The 25,993-nt window shown below is 36.9% G+C and overlaps 2 protein-coding genes across 2 annotated transcripts in view; one reads left to right on the top strand and one right to left on the bottom strand.

The window, feature by feature from the left end:
• Nucleotides 1-20,419, top strand: part of p115 (General vesicular transport factor p115) — a 32,414-nt gene extending 11,995 nt beyond the window's left edge. Inside the window, exons 8-17 of the mRNA XM_071586462.1 lie at nt 279-433; nt 7,005-7,210; nt 9,312-9,434; nt 14,777-14,887; nt 15,029-15,209; nt 17,353-17,534; nt 17,790-18,065; nt 18,170-18,274; nt 18,515-18,674; nt 20,098-20,419. Coding sequence (XP_071442563.1) covers nt 279-433; nt 7,005-7,210; nt 9,312-9,434; nt 14,777-14,887; nt 15,029-15,209; nt 17,353-17,534; nt 17,790-18,065; nt 18,170-18,274; nt 18,515-18,674; nt 20,098-20,108 — 1,510 coding nt within the window. The 3' untranslated portion in view covers nt 20,109-20,419. The remainder of the gene's footprint in view (nt 1-278; nt 434-7,004; nt 7,211-9,311; nt 9,435-14,776; nt 14,888-15,028; nt 15,210-17,352; nt 17,535-17,789; nt 18,066-18,169; nt 18,275-18,514; nt 18,675-20,097) is intronic.
• A 3,126-nt stretch (nt 20,420-23,545) lies between these two features.
• The window catches only part of Kank (KN motif and ankyrin repeat domain-containing protein 2 kank), a 37,153-nt gene continuing 34,705 nt past the window's right edge, over nt 23,546-25,993 (bottom strand). The window contains exon 14 of the mRNA XM_071586509.1: nt 23,546-25,993. This exon is cut by the window's right edge and continues 1,212 nt beyond it. The gene's annotated coding sequence lies outside the window, so the exon portion shown is untranslated.

The following is a 25,993-nucleotide window of genomic DNA, read 5'->3' as shown; positions in this document are numbered from 1 at the left end:
CGTAAATGAGGTTTCTACTCAACTTACATTATTGCATTTGATGAAAAAAATGTGTGACACTAAAACATTTTTCTTAACATGATGCTGAGCTGCTTCAAAAAATTTCTTAAATTCATGGCTTTTGAATTGGTATATATTTTCATCCATACTTTGTTGCGAAGTCCATCCAGATTCATACATGTCAATCTTCTGTCATGAAATTCATTTTAAACTACTGCTTTCTCTCAACCTATCAATATCATGTGCTTGTATACAAATTCTTGCATTTGTGCTTTCAGACCCGCAATTGTGGTACTTTTAATGTCAATGGTGAATGAGAAGCAGCCATTTTTCTTGAGATGTGCTGTTCTCTACTGCTTCCAGTGTTACCTTTACAAAAATGAAGCTGGCCAAGCACAAATAGTTCAGACATTATTGCCCTCCTCAACAGAAGGTGAGTGTAATTAAAATTCATAATTGTAATTCTTTTAATACGAGGGTCATCCGGAAAGTAGTACCCGTTCGTGAAATAAAGACACAAAAGTAAATATTAACAAACATAAAAAATTTTATTTGAAAGAGGTTACTTTAAACTACTTCTCAACATAATCTCCAAGCAAATTAAGGCATTTGTCATAACGTGTGACAAGTTTCTGTATTCCTGCTGCATAGTCCTTCGCCGTCAGCTCATTGAGATACGCGAGGGACCCATCTTGCACAAATTTTTGCATAATGCAGATGGTGTTTAACAATTTCATGAACAATTGTTCGAGAAACATTGGGAAAATGCTCACAGATGTCATCAATTGTGACGCGCCGATCGTTCCTCACGAATTCGTCAACTGAGCTCACCAGTTGGTCTGTAATGACAGACGGTCTCCCCGAACGCTCATCGTCGTGTGTGTTCCCCCTCCCCATGTTGAAGTTGCGACACCACCGCCGAACAGACGACTCGTCCATTACATTGTCTCCATACACCTCCTTTAATTGGCGATGAATATCACATGGGCGAACGTTTCTTGCATTGAGGAATTTAATCACTGCCCTCACTTCACAACTGGTGGCGTTCTCAATTTTTTTAAACATTGTAAACAATCACAGAAACAACACAGGCAATGCTAGCGTCACGCAACTTGGCTCAGAGAAGGCAGACAAGCCACTGAAGCTATCTGACCTCGTCCAGCGGCTACTCGCGTCGTCAGCACTTCATGCGGCACGAACGGGTACTACTTTCCGGATGACCCTCGTATTTTCAGCTCTCTGTTCTGCAATAGATGTAACTGAGATGTAATTTAAGTGCACTTTGGGAATTTAATAGTTGAGTCATGATTTAATTAGGTAAATAAGTATCTGACAGGATTGAGTGGAATTGGCATTTGGAGCAAAATTTTTAATTTACTTTATGACCCTAGATATATCATATTGAGTGATTAAGGAACTTATCAGATTGATATTCTTGAATTGGCCTCTGGAAAGTACCAAATTTCCCAACCCATGAGATGCAATGGTTCTGAATATATCATCCACACATAAGACACAGTACGATTTTTTCTGGTCAGAACTTATGAAAAATACTTGGATCGGACAGAAAAAGGACCCAGTGTTTTATTGTAAACACTTAAATTGAAGAAAATGGCTTTGTTCCATTAAAAATGAGCAACTTTATGATTGTATTTATTGATTACAGAGTGCAAGAAATTTATCATCGCTAATGCTAAATTCACACACACAGTTATTTTTGCTGAGGTTGTCACACTCCTCATACACCGTCATCTTCACTGCCATCTAGTGCATTGCTAATTGTACATTTTGTAAAAGACTTTATGGCAGTCTCAATGTATGACTTCCAGTTGGAATGCAACACTATGACATTCTTATCTCCATTTAGATCCCATAAGGTTATTCCATTTTGAACTTTTTATGCAACGCTCAGTTTTTGTTTGTAAAAGAAAATATAGACACTAAATAGAAAGGACTGTATTATGCATGGAACAGCACTCCCATACCACTTGAGTGCCTGTAAACTTGGAGTTGATTGTGAGAGGTGTGCTCTATTAGCCGAGGAGCAACATACCTGTTAGCCCAATTAATAAAAGTTTTGCAGCAGTACCACATGTAAGATGAGACTGGACACATTGCATTGCATACATTTATTACATTTATTTGAGAAGTTTTTTAAGGAGGTACTATCAAGAAAATATCAAAATTATTACATACTGCTAGCTCAAAACTATATTCATCAAAGTTTATGGTAAAGGCACCCATTTTCTATGCCTGATGCAGGAAAAAATACTTGATAGTAATTTTCCCTACTAATCCCTTGCATTATATCAGATGAAGTGTACTGAAAGTATGAAAGGTATCTTACTGAAAAATAGCATATGCCGTGTACCCTCATCTCTTTAGATGCAGCCTGATTTTAGAGCATATGTGTGAGTAAAAATAGTGCATACTATGAGCTGGGAAATAGGGTATATGCTACGTTTCAGCATTTCCTACGTTTCTGCCATTGATATTGGTGTGAATGAAAATGTTCTATTTTATATTGAATTTTTTAATATTCCCAAATGAAATGCTAATAATTATTTATCAATCTGCTAAGCTTAATTGTGGATATGGATTATTCAACGAGAGGAAGTCCCCGTTTTCATGCCTGAAAGTAGGTACAAGTTTGGTTGTACTTCATGAGTGTTCTAGCAAACGTGTTGAATGCAGATGTCAAGCACAACACCCAGTCAATGCCACTGCATATTGATTTGACTCGAGAGCTCTGCTTGACACCTTTTTCAACTGTTGCCTATTGTGACTCTTGCTTATCCTAATGCCCACATAATAGTGTTTAATACTAATACAAGGGTGGTTCAATAAGTACCTGTGTTAGAAATGAAGAAACCATTTTTTCCAAAACATTTTTTTTATTTTTCAACCTAGTCCCCTTCAAGAAAGACACACTTCTCCCAATGTTCCGGCCATTTTTTTAACCCCTCCAAAAAATAGGATTTGTCGAACTCTCCAAAATACACCTCTGTCTCGGCGATAACTTCCTTGTTTGAGCTAAATTTCTTTCCCACGAGCCATTTATTCATGTTAGGGAATAAGGAAAAGTGGCAGGGAGCCAGATAGGGTGAATACGGGGGGTGCGGCAGCAATTCATAACACAGTTAATGAAGTTGACAGCCGGATCAGCTTGTTGTCCACCGTGAGCAATCGTGGCACCCATCGGGCCAAATTTTTTCATCGCCAACTTATCATGTAAAATATTAATTGCTGTTCCGGTCGACACACCCACGGCCTCTGCTACTTCGCGCACTTTCGTTCGTCGATCAGCGAGAATCATGGCGTGGACTTTTTGAAAGATTTCCTCGGTAACCACATCTGCCGGGCGTCCTGGTTGCTCCTCATCAAAAACAGATGGTCGCCCACGTTTAAATTCGTTGAACTCCTCTGAACGAATCCCCTAAGTATTTTAACGTCAAATGAATGAATTTTCATCCTTTTCCGCAATTTTTTGTGATACTGCAACGATTTATCGGCAATTGATTACAAATGCATCGACACGGCCGAGACAGACGTGACAAGGAGACCAGCTCTGTGATCACCATGCCTCCAGATGCCCGAGCAACAATTAATTCTTATGTAGCTGTGGTCATAGATGGCGAAGTGTCCCCATAAAGAGCATCCAACTTTGCTTTTATCTCCTCGCATTTCTTCCCATCCAAAAACAAAAAGCAAATTACCGAACGATACTGCTCTTTTTCCATCTTAGCGAAAATCACGAAACACGTCTTACTCGAATGGCTGCCAAATCCAAACTAACCTTTAAAGCAGTCAAATTTGTTTTACCATGGTTTGATAGATGGCAGCACACGATGATAACATAAACTTCCCTCGGGAATGCCCTTTTTTCGTCATACACGGGTACTTATTGAACCGCCCTTGTACCACTGATATTGCATGTTGCTGGAAAAGGAGTTAGATGTTTTGTCATTTCACCTGGTGGCTTTTTTCTTGTCACTCTAATCAATCAATTATTGCTGTGAGACATTAAGTTTGGCTTGCAAATGGGATTTTAAGGGACATAAAATTCTTAAATCTTGCATGTTTTCTGACAAGGTCTTCAGTACAAACCCATTTCATTTGTGTTGTAGATCTAAGGTAACTGAATCTTATTCAGCCATTAAGCTCGTGATTTTTCTGCAAAAGTTCAATAGCTTCATTATTAGCACTTTTATTACACATATTATTCCTAATAAGCCATTATAGCCAACCACTACCTGAAGTTCTCTGCATGCTAGTACTTTAAAGGTTTTTTATGCTGTTTCTTGTGCCAGGCAATTTTACTTAACTTTATGCTCATATCACCTGTGGATGGCCACTTTCGTCTTCTGGTCACATAATTTTCCTTACCTAAGTTTCATATTATTTCATTTCCATTACAAATGATTGGCCACTGAATTATGCCATAAATTAATGAACAAACAGAAGTTAACATTATTCCAGTAAAAACTGCTGTAGCTACCAGAAACATATTCAAGGTCCATGAACAAAAATGGACTTAAAATAAATGGTCTTGCGAATTACTTTGTTTTATATTACGTAATACCCATGGCCTTAGCCATTTGATACTTTGAACTGATTTGGTACATCTAGTTTGTTATCCAGGGACATAAGTGCTGATCTAAGAGTAAACTCTTTGCCAAATGTTGGTGGTATCATCTGATGAAATCAATATTCTCATATGTTTTTGTACCATTTTAAATGTTTCGTCACTATTTTCTAAGTAATTGTACACATAGTGAAAATAAAGGCTAATTTACTAAAAATATGGTATGAATAGCAAAAGTGCATGAAGAGGGCCAAACCAGTCAGAATTGGCACTTCAAATGTCTGAACAACATTGTGGACAGAGAAATCAGAGACTAAAAATTGGGAGAGGGAAGGATGGCTGGGATTACTTGTAGCAATGATTATAGAGTAATATGCAGTGGAGAGGAGAGCCAGGGAGGGGTGGCAGTAGAATTGAGCCAGAAGGTAGGAAGAGGCATAATATTCATAGAGCAGGGGGCTGATTGATTATTATTGGTAAAGGCTCAACCAACAAATTGTCTAATATGGTTTACTTGCCATCAAGTAATCATATAGAATAAGACATAGTTGGGGAAAGGATATAAATGGTTTGGGAACAAGGATAACCATGGAAAAAAAGTGATGGTGTCCTGCGGAAGACAAGGCTTAATCACAATGAACACTTGGTTTAGAAACCATGATAGACATTGATCCACACCACCACTGAGCACAGTAATCAACCCAAAGCTTGGTTTGAGAGCTGAAGGTAGAGCTCACCTAGTTCAAAGCCCAATGGCATGTGAATTCAATCATCCGGTTGTGGGTGCTGTTTTTGTCCAAGGTCACACCGCTTGAATAAAGCTGAGGTTGGGTGCACGGAGGCATCAGTAAGAATGGAACCCGAGTCCTCCCGTCATTTGTCCTGTTCTAAGCCCACTGCAGTACCACAATAAATGCACATATCTATGGGAAGCACCTGAAGAATCAAACAGGTCAGTTAGACTATGTTATGTTTAGGCAGCATAATCAATGCACTCAGTTCACAGAAGTAGATAGATCATTACTTAGTGCAAATGAAGTATGATGTTGGATTCAAGATAATATAAAAGTGAAAATACGTGAGGAAATGGAATATAAAACCATTAACCCAGATGAAAAGAAAGTAGGACCAGGAGACAAAAAAAATTGCAAGCAAGGGCCGGGAGATGGGTTCAGATGAAGAAAGATGGGAACATATCAAAAAAGCCATATCAAAAGCTGCAAATGAAACTATAGGAGCAGTTAATAGGAAAAGGTCAAGGAATTTGTTAATGTTTACATGTTTAAGGAAATGTAAATGGAAGAATGTAAACAGAGAATGAGGTTAAAGGAAGTATAACTAGGTAAACAATAAACAGATATTGTTTATAAAGTAAGGGTGAACAGCAAGATTTCACCTTCCTATGCTACTCATCCAATTTCCCTTTGAACACAATTTTCTGTAGTAGCGGTGATTGTTGATATGGATAGAGAAGGTCTTGGTGCTCTCACCAATGTAAAAAGGGGGGATCAGGATGGTGTGGTGGCCAATGTACTCGCCTTCCTCCCAGAAGGCTCCGATTCGATCCCAGAGATAGCAAATATTTTTCCGTGGTATCTCGATCCCTACTTGAGGTGCTATGTGGAGGGCACTTGGATTGAGCACACCATCCGTTGGGTGGGACGTTAAACTGTGGACACCTTGGTGCCTTTTGTTAAGCGGGGGCTAATGCCGATGCCAGGTTTCTCTCCACCCTTCATCCTTCCCTGTACATCCCCAATGGCACAAATGACCTCAGCCATTGGTTGCCTCCCCTAAACTACTACTATCAATGTAAAAAGACAAGCAGAAGTTGCGAGAGTGTGGGTGTATACAGTTTTTGCCAAGTGCAAGTTGAGGTTGAAATTTGTTTGGAAGATGAAACTATAGAACGGAAAACATGGCAGCATGTGCATGTTAGGTATCGCAGGTTGAGGAATGTGGGAGATGGGGTCTTGTAGATTTTAGTATGTTGCACACGTTTCCAGGACATTTGAAAGAGAATGGGAGGGGGGCGCTGTAAGGAGGAATGTGGAATTATTATTTTATGTTATTGGATAAAATTCTTTTAAAATCTGATGCATTTTGTAAGTGCCAGGGAAGTTAGTGGTGATCAGGTTGTGGCTATCAGGGTGGTGGGTTTTGGTCCAAGGAATGTGTCTGGCAGTGTGGGGTCGGAATGTCCTTATTACCCTGGTACAAATTAACAATTTGCTTCCCCATTCCATTTCTCTTTCTAATATGCTATTACTTTATGATCCATTATGATAAAAATCCTCAGATGTTGAGTGCATACTACCTGAACCAACATAATTAAAATTTGTGGCCGTGCCCTAACTGACTGCTAAATGTACCCCTGTATTCCAATGAAGGAATTACATCAATTAGAGTTTTTTTTTAGTTGGAAGCCTCACAGCTGGGCAACTTCTCTGTGGCGGACTGTTTAATGGTGATCCACTTTCCAACTGGTTCTCTGCGGTAGCCTTATCTCATACCCTGATTGAGAACCCGGCCATGAAAGAGCAGCTGCTGCGTGTTCTCCTGGCAACCAATGTAGGAAGCCCTCCAGTCTCCCTACTTCAGCAGTGTTCCATGCTTTTGCAGCAGGTATGCCTAGATAAACTATACATTTGATTTAATTCTAATGCTAGATACAAAATTGGATGTGGTGAATGGTATGCATTGGTCGCAAGCATTTTAATTGGAGATCAGGGTTGGCAACTCTTGCTCTCCTTCCATATTAATATCCTGGGTTATACTCTTCCTTCTTTACGTGCTACCTGAACCTGAATTATTATAGCTTGAAATTAAATTAAAGCAGCTTGAATGCAATTTATTTAGTTTTTAAATAGGAATTTTTGTTTCTCTACTATCTTTAAATTTTTATTAGTGCACTAATGTATTGAACATTCTCATGCAAAATTGTGAAATCAGACAAGTTATGTGTATCATTAATCTGGATATTATTACTAATATGAATGCCAATAAAATCAATTTCGCCCCAGTATCCAGTTTACCTTGAGTTGATCTCATGCTATGAATCATACATCATGCCTTCATGGTATCATATTCATGAATGATGTAAAATAATTTGATGAATAACTTGCTGGGCTAACCATGTGAGTTGCATTGGTGTTATTTCTGAATCTTAAACAAAAATCAGTAAAAATAAATTGTAAAGATAAGAATTGACAGTGTAGTAAATTTGTATGACCCAGAAGTGTATTTAATTCACGAGTGTCCTGCATGAAAGAATCGATTCCACTTGACAATGGGCATTAACCCAGCTACAAACCATTATGAACAATTTCATCTGATCTGTTCCTCGTACCTCCACCAATTCAGTTGTACAAAATGATGGGGTGACTACCATTTCTTTGCTTGACGTAGAGCCATCTCTGTACAGTCTGCATTGGTGAGTATCTTTAAGTGGTCATTAAAACCATCAATGATGTGTTCACTTTGACCCTGATTATTGGCAAACTTAGGCTGGTATTGAATACCATATCCAGCTGATGATTTGGGATGACAATAGCAATTGAAAATAGGAGACACCATCTGAGGGGTTCCTTGGTGGAAGTCATTCATTCTAGGCGAGGGTCACCTGATGGCCTTTGCCAAAGCTAGTCTGCCCTGATTTATGACTATTAAAAATAGGAGACTATGACCTTGAATTTCAATTTAAATCCAGTTAAGAGTGACAACGGTGGCACAAACTGACGGAAATATAGTCATGTTGGAAACATATAAGCCATGAAACATACATTTGCCCATAAATTTTAAAGGGGCAACTGGAGAAAGTTGAAAAAATTGTAAGATTTCCATGTTTTACACTGGTGCTGATTGCTTGTAGATCGCTTGTAACAATGACTGTGGGTGCCTTAATCAAGCCCCACTATTACTGACTAATTTTTTGTTTGCAAACTTTATGTAGGGCAATAGACACTACCTTAGGCATTATTCTTTTATGCGGAGATTCTCATTTTGAGCTTCACTTGTTGAATCACTCTAAGCCTAATCTCCACTGCCTAGACATAAATGCTTCAACAGGAATTATTATTGGTAATGTATTCTGCCTTTTATGATGGTCGCATAATTTGTTATTAGTTTGCTATTTACTTTCCCAATAGACATTGTCTTTGGAAAATATAAGACTTTTGGGACAAATAAGTGTTTGGAAAAAGTTTGAACTTCTTTCTTGTTATGTAGCATTTTGTGATACGTATTTCTAAGGGTCCTTTTCTAAAATAATTTAAAATTAGTACATTTTTAGTGATCATTGTTGTTTTATGAAGAAATCACTTGTTAATTAATTGTCTCTCTCATTTTCTATGCCCAAAATGTAGCATGAGACGTGTAAACATATTTTCGAATTGCTTCTAACTGGATCTAATTGAAGAAAACAAATAAGGAAGGGATACATGGAGTATTTAGGGTGCAAATTATGGATTGAGAATACCTTGAGATTGATAGTACTCATTGTCATATGGCACACGTTTTAACGATAGATAAATATTACTTGTGTGTTTATGTATAATTAATCATTTAACATTTAATTTATAATTCAGTGATTTGGTTACATCATGGTTTACCCACCTTTAGCTTTAAGATATGAAAGTTTTTTCCATCATATTTTCCTTCCTCGTTTTTTTCAATATAAGGTTGACTCCAATAAAAAGCTCTAAAAAGATTTCTTTTTTCGCTTCAGGGTAACAAGCTACAAACAAAATTGAGTCTACTGATGCTACTAAGCACATGGCTGTCTCACTGCCCTGCTGCCGTGAAGCAGTTTTTAAGCATTCCCAGTAGCGTTCCTTATCTTACCTCTCAGGTGAGTTATCTAGTTGAAGGTGTAATTTGTTTACGTGCTGATTCAGGTGCAAAGAGTATACATATTTCTAACTGAACGTTTGAGGGTTAGAAAAGTATGTTATGGGGATATTTGTCTTAACTTAATGGTTGGCACCCGTGATGTTTTGACCCCCTATTAACTGATTTCCAGAGCCTTTTCTGAAACAAGTGGTCATAAAAAGTGTTACTTAAATGTAGGGGCCTTGGTTTTTGTTTTACAATAATTTTCAAAAAGATAGGTTATTTTTATGAACAATAGGTGTTATTATATTAACATTGTTTAAATGAAACTGGCATGAAAATATTGATAGTTACACAATTTTATAAAACTTGATGCATAGAATGCCCAGGAAAATACACCGCTGATTCTGGAGTTAACTAGCCATGAAAAAATATTACTGCAGGTATTGCAGTCTATTTTTCAAGAAACTTGGCGGACATTAAAATCCAAAATATTACATCTGTCAGATTGTGCCTTTTGCCCCTGATATCATTGTTATCAGCCGAGAGAAATCTTTTACAGTCAAAATTACTGCAAGGTCTCCATGTTGCTTTGATTGAATTTTTACAGAAGTCTGGTTATCTTGCAGGTTCTAATAGTTGTCAAGGTCCAATGCATTCCAATGTTAGAGTTTATGAGTTCCTGATGGAAAATAAATATTGACTCTGTATGTCTTCACCAGTTCATAATATTTGTCTCTTGGGAAATTGTTTTTAAACTTAAGAATAAATCAGTTCTTACCATATATTGTGGGCTAAGTGTAGAAATGTGACAAAATAATTTATTAGTAGAAGACACTGGTATAATTTGGATTAGCCATTTCTGCTGTCATCATAATAACATTGATATCATTCAAGTACCCTTCCGTGTAAAAATCAGGAATTCCATAGTGTCTTGGCAGGAATTTTAGTAAGAGTAACAATTTTTTCTAGGCATTTTTCAAATGTGCAATGCAATGCTACCTCTTTCTAGTGTTTAAATATGCTAAAAGTTTACACCAAGGACTTGATCACTCAATAAACATTATCTCATTTGATCACCACGGAAGGAGATAACTGTGTATCAGATATATTAGTTTGATTATGTGATGTATTCTTTGGTTTCAGTATTGTTTTAATTGATGCCTTTCCTGTGTAACTTGGGCATAACAAAAATTGCCATCACAATTTAAGAATCAGATGTATAAAGGCTGTTGACTGTAAGTCGGGATGCTCAATTATATTCTGAAACTGTCACTATTGGCATTTTACGTATTTTTATGATGCTTTCAGAGTAATAATATCAAAATTAGTTGTCAGTGACTGTTCTATTAACATGGAACTCCACATTAGGTTATATTTCTTAAAAATACCAATAATTATGCATGACTGGAGCATTGGCTTTTTAAGGATTATAATATCTCGTAGGAATGGGTAGATAAGTCGTTGAGAGCCAATTATTGGTCAACAAATATCTACCCAATCTTATTGCCATTTCGCCACAAACCAAGGTCCTTTCTACATGATAATGCAAGATAAAATGTAAGATGATGAAATGATTTTGACTGTGTCAGCTCAATGGCTTGAAGGTTAATATTAACTCTCCACTGCCTTTCCATGCGCGTACCAGTTGACTTCCAGTTATACTTGATAAGGGTGTCAGCTCAGTAGCATGAATCCACTACATGTCAATTCCTATGAGTATTTCGGGCTAGGAAAACCTTGTAAAAGGAATTGTTATGAAAGACTTTAAAGTGAAAAGTAAATGTATTTCAGAAAAAGGAGTGAGTAGGTATTTATGGAAATATTTTGAAGCTGCTATTGACTTAGCAGATATTCTAAGATATGTGTTTGGCTACCGTTGACAATATTTCATACCCTTGGCAACCTAGTCTTATGACCATAGAAAATATGATGGCAATGCAGAATATTAATTTGTGATATGTGAAAGCATATGTGTTGATACAGTAAGCATTAGCTAATGCATGCTCATGTATAATCCAGACAAGAGTCTGGTCATGTGCCGTGGGTAGGTTAAGGGGTCAGGGTTAAGGCAGCTCTTCTGCACTCTGCCAAAAGATTGATTAAGAGCTTCTTTCAAGTTTCTACAAATATTGTTAAAAGTAAATATAATCAGTATTCCAGTTGTACAATTTGAATTTTGTATTAACTATTTCTACATGAAACAGTTTATATTTACCTCAAGCACTGTGTGTTTTGCAGATGCACCACATGTTAAAATAGAATGCTAATTCTTTCCATGTGATTTTGTGACTCTCCACATATGAAGGTATTTATGATACTTGTGTCATTATGGGATCTCTGGAAGAAAAACTAAAAGCCACAATTGACAGTGGTACCAAAGAAGAGTGGCAGTAAAAGAAAATGTAACTTTGAGCGTTAAACATTTTGAAGTTCCACAAAAAATTGGATGCATAGATTTGTCTTGGGTGTTTGATATTGCTTGGCACTCTACCTGATCTGAGAAAGAAGAAGGCTCCAGTCCATTTGATTGCTCTTAGGTTCACATTCAATGTCCACAAAATGTAAAGGTAGGCTGGGAAAATTATGTCACCTGGAAGATGGAAGGAGTAGAGGAATTCAGATCCTATCTGAATAGTGTGGCTTCTGGCCACTGGCTTCCCACCCAGAGGCTCGGGGTTCGAATCCGGGAGGTGGCTGATCTTTTTCAGCGGTATCCTAATCCTTATTTGAGGTGCTTTGTAGAGGGCACTTAGTGAGTCTGTGGTCCATCGAATGGGGCGTTAAGCTGCAAACCCATTGGCACCTTTCATTAAGAGTAGGCTAATGGTGATGCCAGGTTTCTCTCTCTCCTCCCTTCCTCCTTTCCCATCCATCCCTAATGGTGCAAATGGCCTCGGCTGTCGGTGGCTTTCCTTAAAACTACTACTTCTACAGAAAAGACACAAGCCTAACGAAGTGGATCCAAGGTTTCAGGATGGAAAATCAGTAAAGAAAGGGTGTCTGCACTATTGTCTCTGAGTACTAACTGTAGGCACAAGCTGGAGAGTGCTGCCATGGGATGATATTACAAGTTTGAACTCCAAGGAGGATTAAGAATGCTTTTCTCTACCTTAAAATAATTCACAAAATGTGCAGTTTATTGTGGTCATCACAACTGACTATAATACATGATAAAGCCTGAAAAAACTTACTTATACTGGTATACAGAGAAATCACGGAAAACTATGGAAACTGGTATACGGAGAATACTGAAAGTATTGGTTAGCTGTAATGGTTTAGAAGGCATAATACATACAATAAAGTTGTATTCCGAGTGCCTGTGACGATTACACTCAACCATTTATGAAACATTGTTAGTGCCAATGACTGGATATGATTTACAGATATTTCAGGCATATAATGCAGGCATGTAATGCAGACTCACATCCAGTGTACTCGGGCAAAAAGCGACTAAGGCAGGGTGTCGATACCACTTTGTGTTAACTTGTGCTAATAAATATAATTTGGAAGTTGGCTTATGAGTGACGCCCATTAGCATGAGCAAGCCGCTTGTTTTGTGGGTGGGAAAGCACAGAAGAGGGTTCAGAACCCTTTAGCCAGGGCTTCCAGATGACAAGCATCTTATTTATTCCTTACATTTGTGACTTGGTCATTAGCCTAGGTGAACCAAAGAGAGGTCACGGTGTGATGTTCATGACGGACTCTTGGGGGAGGAGGGACGACAAAGGACTGACTTGGTAGCCTCAACGCAGGACATGGGGTTTAGAATCACTTAACCTGCAGGAGTGAAGAGCAAAAAATGTTAGCGATATAACCATTCCCTATTCATTTCAGAGCAATTTTAGGAACACAGCAAATTGCTTCCTGTGCTATTCAAAGACCAAGCTGACTACTTTTTCCAATAGCACATATGCTAATCCTTGTGAGTGTGAATTGAAGGGCTTGAGAAACACTTCAGTTCATTTGGTCTGAAGCTTGATTTGTTTCTTAACTAAACGGAAATGATGGCTACATATAATACTTTTATGATGAAATTTAGAAATAAATATTTATTCCTGTAAGCTGGTTGAAACTACAAAGCAACTTTGAGGAGTAAGATCCACGTATTTTAAAGTGTGTGTGTGGGTTATATGCCTCTACACAGTAGATCCGTTGTAGCAGTTTCTGTCAAAAATGCATGTCTGGAAAGCGAATGTTCATAGCAGTGAGGTCAGCCTAAGTCGATAGTGCTGCTTCTTTGTTTTGATGTATGATGGTTTTTGATTGCCAGTTCATTTTAAAGAAAAGTATATGGTTTTATGAGGCATATTTGAAAAGGGAGGCCCTTTTCTTTTATTTAAATATTGGCAGTCCTTTGCTTTATTTGCATAAGTTGGCTGTCCTTCCAGGCCTCTCCTATCCTCTGCTATAGATTCATTAATTGGGGCCATCTCAATCTGTAACACTCCTCTTCAGCATCCACAAAACAAAAAATACATTATGATTGCATTCTATATTCAAATTTATCAGTGGCCTCATTATACTGACCTGATGCCATGCATTTGTGCCCTTACCCTTTCTATCCCCAAGCCTCTTAGTAATTTCACCTACCTGTAAGTAATCATTTTCTCTATTTTCCATTCTTTGTTGATGAACAGAAGTGCTATCATTGCTGTGCTGGAAATCAAGCTTGTGTAGTCAACACATGCACTTGCTTCTCCTTTTTTATCCTTATGCTTTTGAGTGGGAATATTATTTTTACTATTGATAATGGTACTTCCGTATAAGTGTGATCTGTTGTATGATTATAGCCGTGTATTCCTGTAAAGGTTTCGCTTGTAACAAGAACAGTTGGATTTTTGGAAGCAGCTTAATTATGCTTTCTTTTCTACATCCAGCCTTAGTATGTCATAGTATGATTAAGGTGTTTAATGGTATCACCCTTTTCCTGTGAGAGGTTCGATCCATTTTCCTTTTATAGATATTGTTTGGTCTGTGTGAAATCATTAGTGGAAAATATTTTCTTTCTGCTGTTGATGTCTTAATTTTACATTATGTTTCGTGAATTTTTCCTTCTATCACTCGAGGTAAATGCCGTAGGAATAATGAAGTGGATAGGCACTTAAAATGCTGGCAAATAATTTAAATTGACTGCTTTTGAAGACAAATTCCAAAGAACCTGCGGGAGATGCCGCAACAGTAACTTTTAATGAAGTCATCCGCTACTGTGCATTTCAATGCAACAATTTCAGAGTGTAAAAATCATTCGCCTTGTCAAGGCGAATGATTTTTACACTCTGAAATTGTTGCTTTTGAAGAGTGAAGAATTTCACCCACCTCATGCAATTTGAACTCTTCATGGTCGTTTCCTCTTTTCAGTCTGGGTCCAATGAGCATGATGAAAATGAGGAATTGGTCCAAGGTGCTTGTGCTTTCCTGCTGGGAATTTGCATTTATTTTAATGACGATTCTGTCGGAAGCTATACTCAGGTAATTTAATTACGTATTGAGTAATTTGAAATCATGGAGAATGAGATACTAGTGTTTGCTAGTTAGCATTTAAAAAGGACGTACTCATGAAAACTACACCTGTATAGGTGCTCACTAATCATTTTCACTATGATGTTCCAGGAAAACCTGAAACAACTCATCGTAAAAAGAATTGGCCTCGAAATATACCTAGACAAGCTGGGAGAGGTTTCCCGGCATGAATTTTACAGTAAAGCAGCCAAACAGCCTCAGCTCCAGCCAAAACAACCCAGTGAGCTTCTTCTTGATCATGAATTCTGCAGACTGTACAAAGCATTAGAAGGTAAGATAGCTGAGGTGTGAAATTGCTAGATTGAATTGTGCTTGGTGCTGTAGTTTGATCAGCAAATGTTTTGGAATTATTTGAAATATTAGTACTGTGAGCAGGTAGTGGAGGGAGGGGGAATATCTGGATTACATCCAGTCCCATAAATATGTTTTGCAGCTCTTTCCTAACACTAAGAGTATATATTTTCTTTAGAGACATCTGCTTCTTATGTTATTATCCTTCAATGTTGATGAGTTCTGAGAATTTTTCCATGCTTGGGTAGACATTTTCCCCTCTTCCAAAGGTTTTCCGATGGGTCTCAATGTGAATTTCACATCTGACATGGATGTGTTGTCTAGAGAACAGAATTGAGGCTCTTGTCTGCAACACGCACTTGTCAAAAGTATATTTACCTATGGATGAGATTGAGTCTCTTTTCCCATTCAGTAACTATGTGAGTAAGTCGATGAGTTAGTCACAAGCATCAGCAAGACAAATGCATGAGCCGTGATGAACATTTCATTGGGGTTGCTCGGACCAGCCACCAAACACTCCCGACTTTGTCCCGAGTGATTTTCATCTGTTTGTGCTCCTAAAAAGTCATTTGGGTGGCCAAAATTTTGAAAATGATGGTGCCATAGGCCTTAGAGCTCGTGGCTGTGACAACAAACAAAAAACATTTTTGCTGCCAGCTACTAAGGACTTGTAAAAGAGAAGGGATGAGTGTAAATGGAATGTAAAGGGTGAATATGTAGAAAATTGTGTACAAATTTCCGGAAGTTACTTTTATTGCTATTGCTTCTATCCAGTATTGTGAGTCATTTAATGACTTTCCATTGTATTAATAATTAAAAGTAAATAATACTTATTGCTAGCCCTTCCCAATGATTTTCTTTGAGTAGTAGTAGTTTTGAGGGGAGGCGACCGACAGCTAAGGTCATTTGCGCCATAGGGGATGGACAGGAAAGGATGAAGGGTGGAGAGAAACCCGGCGTCGGCATTAGCCTACTCTTTACGAAAGGCGCCAAGAGGTCCGCAGTTTAACGTCCCATCCGACGGACGGCGTACTCACTCAAAGTACCCTCCACAAAGCACCTCAAGTAGGGATCGAGATACCTCTGAAAAATATTCAACACCGCCGGGATTTGAACCCGCGCCCTCAGGGTGGGAAGCCAGTACGTTAGCCCCCGCACCATCTCGATCCCCATTTTCTTTGAATAATAATGCATTTGATTAATGCTGATCCCTTATTTCAGCTATATTTTCTCAGTCAGGTGGTGAGCTTGGGAGTAATTGGGTACTGCAGGCCATAGGCCTACCACCCTTAGCCAAAACCAAAGCTGATCTTTTGTCTGAGGAGTACTGCATGCAGTGCCCATGCAGTCAGGGGAATTGTTTATAATTTTGTCTACTAATTATGCATAAGGTCCCTTGGCATAGGTGGTTTATGGCATTGGGGTGATTGGTTTTCATTTACCTTTGATACCAAGATAAAGAGAGGCTTTCTTTATGTTTTCATGTATTTCCATATTTACTTTACATCTGTCCAATTTTTCAATGATACAGCTTATCACTCAATCATTCTACCAATCCTCCCTCCTTTTTTTCACCCCCCTCAAGCACCTGGCTCGCCCATGCTGGGCACTTAATATCCTCTTTTGAGACGTTTAAAAATTTCCTGCAGTGGAAGTATCCATTTCTCAATATTTTTCATATCTCATGGAGATATTGATTGGCACTGTCCAAGGGAAAAAATTGATTGGTATCAGATTCTCTAGTAATTTTCTATTTCCATGTATGTGATAATGTGCAATCCTAGCATCCACTGTTGGGATTTCTCTGTCTAGGATGAATAGACATCTTCATCTTGATGTTTGTTATCTTATTAGTTAATATCTTTCTAGAATATTTGGAAATGTAATCATGTCCTTTCAGTGAAAAATGTTCGTAGCAAAAAGTTCATGACATAAGTAAATTATTTGCATATTACAGATCATGTGTCTTGATAGTGATTTACTTATGAATTTCATATTGCACAGCTTGATAGAACTATGCATTTATTTATGATTATGGTATCATTAATTTAAAGTATATATGTCATAAACTTTATCTTGCCTCAAGTATAATGTAAGTTTATCATACAAATATTACATTTTAGGTGTAATTATCAAGACTTTAACAGCTAAGCCACAACTGGAGTTTGCCAATGGGTCCGGTGAAAATTCTCATCTTCTCGGAGAGAAGGATATGCTAGCAATTCGCCTCCGCCAAAGAGAAGAAACAGTCAAAGATCTATTGCATGAAATTAAGTCAAGAGAAGTGGAATTAGAGACCAAACAGGTGTGTTCTCCTGTGACCAATTATGCTTCTCCTGTTTTTTTCTCAATCACGATAAGTTTCCCATGCACAAAGGCAAGTTTGTAAGCTAAAAATAGTGTGTACTCCAAACTACCAGTTTAAAATAGAAATATTTCAAAGGCTAAAAGTGCATTGCAAAGCAATACATAGTCATTCATTCTGTGATGTTCATAGCTGATAAATGCCTTCATGTGTGTATAGTTGTACGTAATGTGTATATAATTTCATTGCACTTAGGTGGCTATAAATGGACTTGAAGCCTCATTTCGGTTGCTGAAAGAACAAAATTTACTTCTAAAAGCTCAAATACTAAGTAGTGGGGATGGTGGTAGTTCTTTGATTGAAAAGTTGGAAGACCTAGAAAGATCTGAGGTGGAAAAATTGCTTCGTATCACGCAGTTGTCCCTTCAGAGTATTGAGGGTGCATGTGGAGGGGAAGATGAAGATGTGACCTCAAAACTAACCATGCCCTCTACTAACTACCTATTGAAGAAGGACGTGGGCACTCAAACAGTGAGTTGCATGTTGAAAAATGTGATTCAATAGAATTTGATGTCATTTGTCATACTACTGGGTATTTGTAATATAATTCATGTTAAACACACTCAAAATTTCAGGTTGACCTTTCAAATACTAGTAATAAGACAAGTGATTCTTCCATGCAGAGTCTGGGTGATTCAAGCCTAGCTGGAAAAATGGACGTGGTTAGCTTGCAGCAATTAGTAAGTATATATGTAGTGAATTCTAAAAGAACATACCATTGTGAATCGTTCAAATGAAGGATTCGTATGATGGGGCGATATGTCTATAGATTTGCATTGCAATTAAAGTTCGGCTAATTAAATTGTTTGGTTAGCCCTCAACCACTCATTTTTTACCTTTAACCATCACTCTTGTGAAATTACGCTGTGTGTCATTTTTTGAAAAGAGGTAGTGTGATGAAACACTCAATGATTTTCCAGGTAAATGATCTCTCAAGAGAATTAGAAGATACCAGATTGCAGCTGTCAAAAGCAAGGAAAGCTGAGGAAGAGCTTAGCCAACTACGAAGTGACCACGAGGATTTGTTGGTTCTAGTGGCAGATCAGCACCTACAGATAAATGATTTAGAGCAAAAGCTAGGTAGCTATCATGTCTGATATTTTTTCATTCTTAAGCCTAAATTTTGATATTCATAATGCATGTGCGGACCTTAGCATTTCAAAATTCAAGGAACTAACAAAATTAGACTTCAAAATACCCATGTTCCCTGTGAAAAAATTTAAATTATAATGGTTCTGTATTTTACCGGTGAATTCAATGTCTTGCCTTGTCTGTGCATCAAAATATAAGGCATGTTAAACCTGGCATGATAGCTTTAAATATTTTTCAAATTTAGAAAGGAAAAGGAAAGAGTCACCCTTGCTGCTATGAGAATTCAGTTGACACATGGATGTTAATGGTTATCCACGTGGGTGAGTCAATCAACTGTTGACTTCCATGCACAGGACAGTGCCCATAAAATCAGCACGTCTTTTCAGAGCAGATGTTGGGATGGGATATTTTTTATAAGTTTCCTGTTTCTCCTGCCATGCTAAATTCTGTTGAAGTGGCCCAGGTTGTTCATTCTACTTCTTGGCCCGTGGCAATATTCTTTTTCATTATCAGTCACAGAATGGAGCCATGCCTTGAGTTAGCATTGTGTTCTCACTTTCATTTTTGAGTTCTCCTAAATATTAGGTGCAACTTAAATTAGTCCAAATTAATATTAATATAAACTTTTGTAAATGAAGTACATCTTACTTCCTCCATGGTTTCAATCATTACTAAAGCGCATTGCAGAATCTGTAGCATAGGTATGAAAAGAAACTAATAAAATGAAGGTACAGAGATCCTCATGACTTCGGATGGCTAAGATAAACATTAAAATTGGGGAACCTATAGTAGAAAAGTTCCTCTATTTGCGATAAGTTTTATCAGTGGGTGAACGGCATGGCGGGAGTTAGTTGGCGATGTGACATTAATATACTATATATATGTATATATATATATATATAAAACCGTAAGCACAGTGATAAAGCCGAAGGTCGGTTTGGTAGGTGATGGTAGAGCTCACCCAGTACTAAGCCCGACGGCGTGTGAAATTAACACATCAGGGTAGGGGGGCCAGTTCCTTTCCCTGTGCCGGTTATAGTTTCCCAGGAAGACCTGGTACCAGAAATATCACATAGCTTGGGTGGAGCTGCAGGTGCCCAGAGTGCCTTGCCCAGGAATCAAACCCGGGACCCTCCGGTTAGTAGTCCAACGCTCTACCCCCTGGACTACCACGACCCGTTAACTATATATATATTTATATTTTCTCATGAGACTTTAAAGTCAATCACTTTGTCTAATTCTGAAAGAGGTATTACAAGCATTAGTTTTTGAAGGAGTTGATCGGCCTAGATACAAATACTTGTAAATGATTTAAGAGATAATTCATAATTTTTATTTCTTGCGAGGCCAAGTACATATTCCTCATTCTACCTTCAAAGGTGATTAAGTCAAAGTGTCTGTTCTTTTTCAGGAATCAGCTAAAATTGATGGTGCTAGTTGTGATTTCAGTTGCAGAAGCCTGAGAACAACTGCAGAAGACTATGTGGACACTTATATGAGGACATATGAAAATTCCAGTTTGTGGTTAAATGTGTTATGTCAAGATTTTTTTTTATTATTGAAAAGAGCTAATTGATTGATTTAGCTGAATTGATATCATTTTACACAATTTCTTGGATGTTCATTTAAGAAAAAATTGTTCACATAATTTTCAAGTTGAGGGAGAGTGTTAATTCTTTTGAGCTGATTTGTTCTAATTGTTGTGATATTAAATTATATATTTGAATTTTTAAATTTCCAGTGTGTGTATCAGTTCCCACCACTTTGTACAACTCAGTTTTTAGTTGCCACATTCTATTTTGCTTGGATATAAACACAAAGCATATTTTTATTGAAGTCAATAACTGACATCTGATGAACCTAAATTCCCCCATTAACAGCAGCAATTGTTTTTTTAACAGCGTAGTCTAAGAATGTTTAAAGTTCCTTTTCATATATATTCCTACTTTGGTGGATTGCTTTTTTCCCTTTCCCCTCTCAACATTCTGAATCAATAGCCATTTCATGTCCATAGTTTTCGAGAATAAAAGGATCAATGTGTTCACCCTGAAAAGACAATGAATTTTGCTACTGCATGGGTCACATGCATAATGCACAAGCATGCTACTGCTAAGCGAACAGCATTTTCAAAATTGGCATCTTTTGTGTGTATAATTACCCATGGCCCATTTCAGTCTGTGCATAGGATTACAAAGCAAGCTGAAATATACATATCAATGCTCATTGAAAAATGGTTGTTCATGGAAAATCAAACAAAATATTCTGCTGAAAATTTTAATAAATCACAAATATAAGAAGCACAAAAGCTTATGGCACTGAAAGGCACATGAATTACAATGGATTAGGAATTTATTAGCTCACTACATACAATTTTATTTGAAGGAGTACATCAATTTCTGATAGCCATCCAATTAAAGATTCATTAAAATTGGTGATTCTATGTCCTGTATTTGTAGGTAATGTAAATTTTATTTCCAACCTAGGCAGTGACTTTTATCTCATTCCCTTTTTGAAACAACATACATTTTATGATATTTGAATGAATAATTTACTCCAGGCATCTTCAAAATCATAATGATTAAATGAATGACCTATATCCTGTAGTTATAGATATCCAATTATTACTGGGATGTTTCAGGTTATGGTGTTGGGTGGCAAAATGTTATTTTGGTTATTTCCATAGAAAGATGCAGCTATTATATAAGCTTAAGAAAGGCAACCAAGGAATCACAAGTTGAAGTATAAAAAAAACCATAAAATTAATTGTGCATGTGAAAAAATTAAATAAGTTTAACATAGCACTACATTACCTTTCCTTGTATAGCATAATAAACAAGTTTTATTCCAAGAACTTAATTACCAGCTAGTCATGAAACAGTTAAAAGCTATTTAGCATTATAATTGCTCTGATAGTGCATGAAAAACATTCAAGAACCAAGGAGTATGAATTCTACCTAGCTATAATTACTGGATAGAAAATCTTTTTCATTTGAAATAAAAATGCAATACCCAAAAGTGTTTCAACTAAAAAATGAATAGTTACCTTCTTTGAGGGTTACCACAGTTTTGTTTCATTCTGTCACATTCACTCAAGACATTGACAAGAAATTTCACCCAAATTATTTTATGCAACTAAGCTACAACTGACTTCATGAAGGACTACTTTCCATCTTCAACGATTGTATTTAGTTCTGAGCTTGGGATTAGGTGGATGAGCTGGAAAAGATTTGGGCCAATACATAAAACAAGCCACAATCATGGGAGTTCATTTCCTCTATATTCAGCATTATCTACAAATGAGATTCTAATCCTAAGCCATACTTGACCACACACATATTTTTTCTGCATAAATAAATGATTACCATACTGGAAAAATGTTAAGGGTGAATTTACCATGCCAAAATAATGGTCAATTACAGCAATATTACAGTTACACCTCACCTATACATGAATATACATATTTTATCAGTGCTAATTTCTAGGGACAAGTGCGATTGCTGTATTTTGCAAATTTGGAACCATAAACACACTTTCTCATGAGTTTTCAGTTATGACTTTCTAGGAGGAAACAAGTGAGGAATCTTGGGCAAATCTACAGTTCGGCACGGGCAGTGATTTTTTTTCCATGTATTATGAATTCATTCATTCTAATTTTTTCAATATTCCATGAAAATTTGGCATTACCTAGTGTTTGTTTCTAAGAAAATTGTGAGGTCCTGAGAGCCATGGGCCCCAGAGCAGCTTCTTCAGCATTAGTGCATTTCCTTATTACCCCTAATTGGTATCAGATTTCACTATGTAACCAAAGTATTGGAACACAAATTGAGTAGCGTCAGGCGTGATGTGGTGGAAGTCGAACATAATGAATAACTGAAAGTGCTATGATCAGTTATTCATTATTGGAACGCACCTGTGTCATAAGGTTGGGCAATATAGGGCATCAACTTTTTTCAATATAACTCTACCAACATTGGCACTAATAAAATTAGTTTTTGCCATTATTTATTGGAGGCTATTACATCTACACTCTTAATGGTGTTACTGGAAATGAGAAAATCCCTTATTTGTCTTCTACATTGATGTTGTCAATGATAAAATAACTACTATACATACCAGAAGTCCATATGCTCAACATGTCTCATACCTCATTTGTCCATTAATTCTTTTAGACTTATGAAAGCATGTAACATAACACAATGGTATTTTATAAGGAAATTTTGGGCATGATTAGCAAATACTATATGAAGGCAAATCAGGAAGGGAGGACTAATACTAAAGAGAATCTTACTGGTGCCATCAAGGACACAAAGGAAAGCAACGTATCTATCTATTTGAAAGGGATCCGAGAAATCCTAAAGAGAATCATTTCCAACAATTCTTGAAATATTCACTGCTCTAAACTTAGAAGGCTGACAGACCTTTCACAAAGAGATGAGAGGCTTTTAGTAAGGAATCACAACACACACTATTAAGTTTTCCACTGCAATCCCCAAGTTTGCATAGAATATGCTAAGCATATTTCGATGGGTTGGATACTAGAAAAATACCAGCACAAAAATGTTTCTGGTCCAGAGTGGATTAGGTAATTAGGATAATCACCTAGAACTTTATGTTCACTCTTGTGAAAATACATCTAAAGAATTCTGCATGTCCGGGTTTTCACCGCGTTGTTGTTTGAAGCCGACAACAGTTTCGCCGAAGTTTCATCCGGCGTCTTCAGGTCGAAGATCTGAAGACGCCGGATGAAACTTCGGCGAAACTGTTGTCGGCTTCAAACAACAACGCGGTGAAAACCCGGACATGCAGAATTCTTCAAGCCACCGCCGCGAAAATCTACGCAGCCATATACATCTAAAGCATTTAATTAGTTTTGGTGTTTCAGGCTATCATTTTAGCGGGGATCCTAGAAACATGGAAGTCAATAGTAAGCAACCTGAGAGAAGTAAAGACAATTCAGAAACAAGTTTTAAGTGTGATGTTGGTGGGATCAGCCATTGTCCAACTTTTACCTCCATATACTGGGTACTAGGCATCATGTTTATATCCAACATGGATGGAAAGGGGAATGGGGCAGGATCAGCCTACAATTTAATCAGTTGGGATGGAGTGGCATGTAAATGCTTGAGAGAGCTGGCTCCAGAACAAATGCAAGCACATATCTAACCTAGGTTAAAAACATGGATACCCACAGAGGTTAGATATTTTTCCAAACTATCAACCTGAGTAACATTGAGTGATAGCTTTCAGGTCTTGGGCCACCTTGGTAGTATCTTTCCCCATGTGAAATTTAACATGCAGCAAACACCTAACACAAAATAAAATGGCTGAGCAGTAGTTAAATGTTAAGCAACCAAGTGATATTAAATTACGGGAGCTCATGTAATAATATAACTCTTATAATTTTTTATATTTTATTATTAATCATTAAAAAGTTGTTATTTATTACTCACATTATTTAAATTTTTCAAGGATCAGCGCTAATATGGTGCAACATATAAGCCCATATGAATTTCTTAAATATTACCAGATTAATGCTAACCACCTTTGTACAATGAATTTGACTTAATTCAATGAAAAATTAATGGCACTTCCTAAATTGAATTCCATTGAAAAAATATGTTTTAAATTGTCCCTCTTCCGCATGGAGTTTAACGAAAAAGGGAATTGATATTATTCAAGTTTTTGGTGAACCAAGGCATGGACAAGGTGTTCGTGGAATTTCATGCTATACGATGAAGAATTTAGAGTTTTACCATCACAAAACCCTCAAAATGTCAAAAATAGAACCAAGGTATGCCAGCTAATATTTAGAGAAAGAAGTTCCTAGCTATATGCCAAAACTTTAATTGAAAAATAGGTGACTTACTTCATTCATAGTGAAGCATCACTATTAGTTGGTGAATAACCAAAAATAATTACAACATTCAAGAAAATGAAGGTGATAAAATTAATTAAATATGTTAATTTTATTTCGTTTAATATGAACTGCTGTTGATCGCTGGTATTGGTACTGGGCAGCCACTCATTCTCTGGATTCCAATTCCAGGCTTTTTTCTAACTTTCCAGACTAAGTGGATGTTTTCCTGATATTTTCTTAGTGCTACACGAAATAGGTCATGTCTTCACAATAATTAAAATTATGGATACAGCAGCCTAACACATTTTTCTAGATATTGGACATGATATAGTGTCTTTTATATAAATGTTTCCTTTTTAAAAGCGGAAGGCTAATTCTTCTCTTTCTAAATCTTCTAAGATTTAGAAATTGTGAAAAGTGATCTCCCCGAGAACTAAAGTGGAGTAAGTTATACTTCCATTCACACAAATCATCCCTTTTCACTCTTCATCGTGTTTAACCACAGCTGGCTGGCAGGCCTCGTTTTACACAAATACAGTTTGCTTAAAAGGACTGACTTTAAAGCACCTGATTAAGGGATTTGACTTAGTTAAGAAAAAAATAGTCACAGGACTAAACTGAACCTCCTTCTCACTGGGAATACCTAAATTACATATTCATCACTCGTTAAAAAATAAAGCCCAATAGATACCCTGTGAATGTTTCCCCAACACTGCCATTTAACATGATTCCTCAACCATTCGTTAACTTTGACAAAAAGTCTATGAGTTGACTGAATATGTTACCACTGAGGTGAGATTTCTCCATGTCATTTATACCATTCCACCTAAGTAGATACTAGTAATCAGATCATATCACAATCTGAGGAAAGTGCATTAATTTATAAAATCTACTCAATTGTTATGGAATAGCTTTTAATAAAACTTATGTCCAAATAAAAGTACACTTGCTATTTCATTAATGCACATTGGTTCCCAGTTTTTGCGTACAGGCTAACTTATAATGATTTTAACAATATATCAAAATTAGAATTAGTTATTCTTGGCAAGAATGTAAGTAGATAATATTCTGAGAACTGATTAACCAAGGAAGCATTAACTTATTTTAGAATATGCATTTCAGACAGCTTAATTCCATTTGCTAGGATTTTTTATATTTGTGGTATTTCACAAATAATAAGAAATATATAAAATGTTGAAACATCATCCCAGCAGTTATTTCTAGATTATTGTGAATTAATTGGGTGTAATTTTGGGCACAAAAATTATCAAGCCTAAGTCTTAAATTAAAAAGGTTTGAAAGTTTCTGAATCCTAATTACATCCTGCATAACATAACAGCATTGAGTGGAGTGAGTTTCTTCCTTTTGGCAAACTAATAAAAAGTTAAAATTTGACTGTCAATTTCCATAAGATTATCCATTTCTACAATTTTTTCAATTTCAACAAAGG

This window comes from Hetaerina americana, unplaced genomic scaffold, assembly GCF_022747635.1.
Source record: "Hetaerina americana unplaced genomic scaffold, ioHetAmer1.1.p SCAF_23, whole genome shotgun sequence".
Taxonomy (NCBI): Eukaryota; Metazoa; Arthropoda; class Insecta; order Odonata; family Calopterygidae; genus Hetaerina; species Hetaerina americana.
This window is presented reverse-complemented; position numbering and strand designations above follow the sequence as displayed.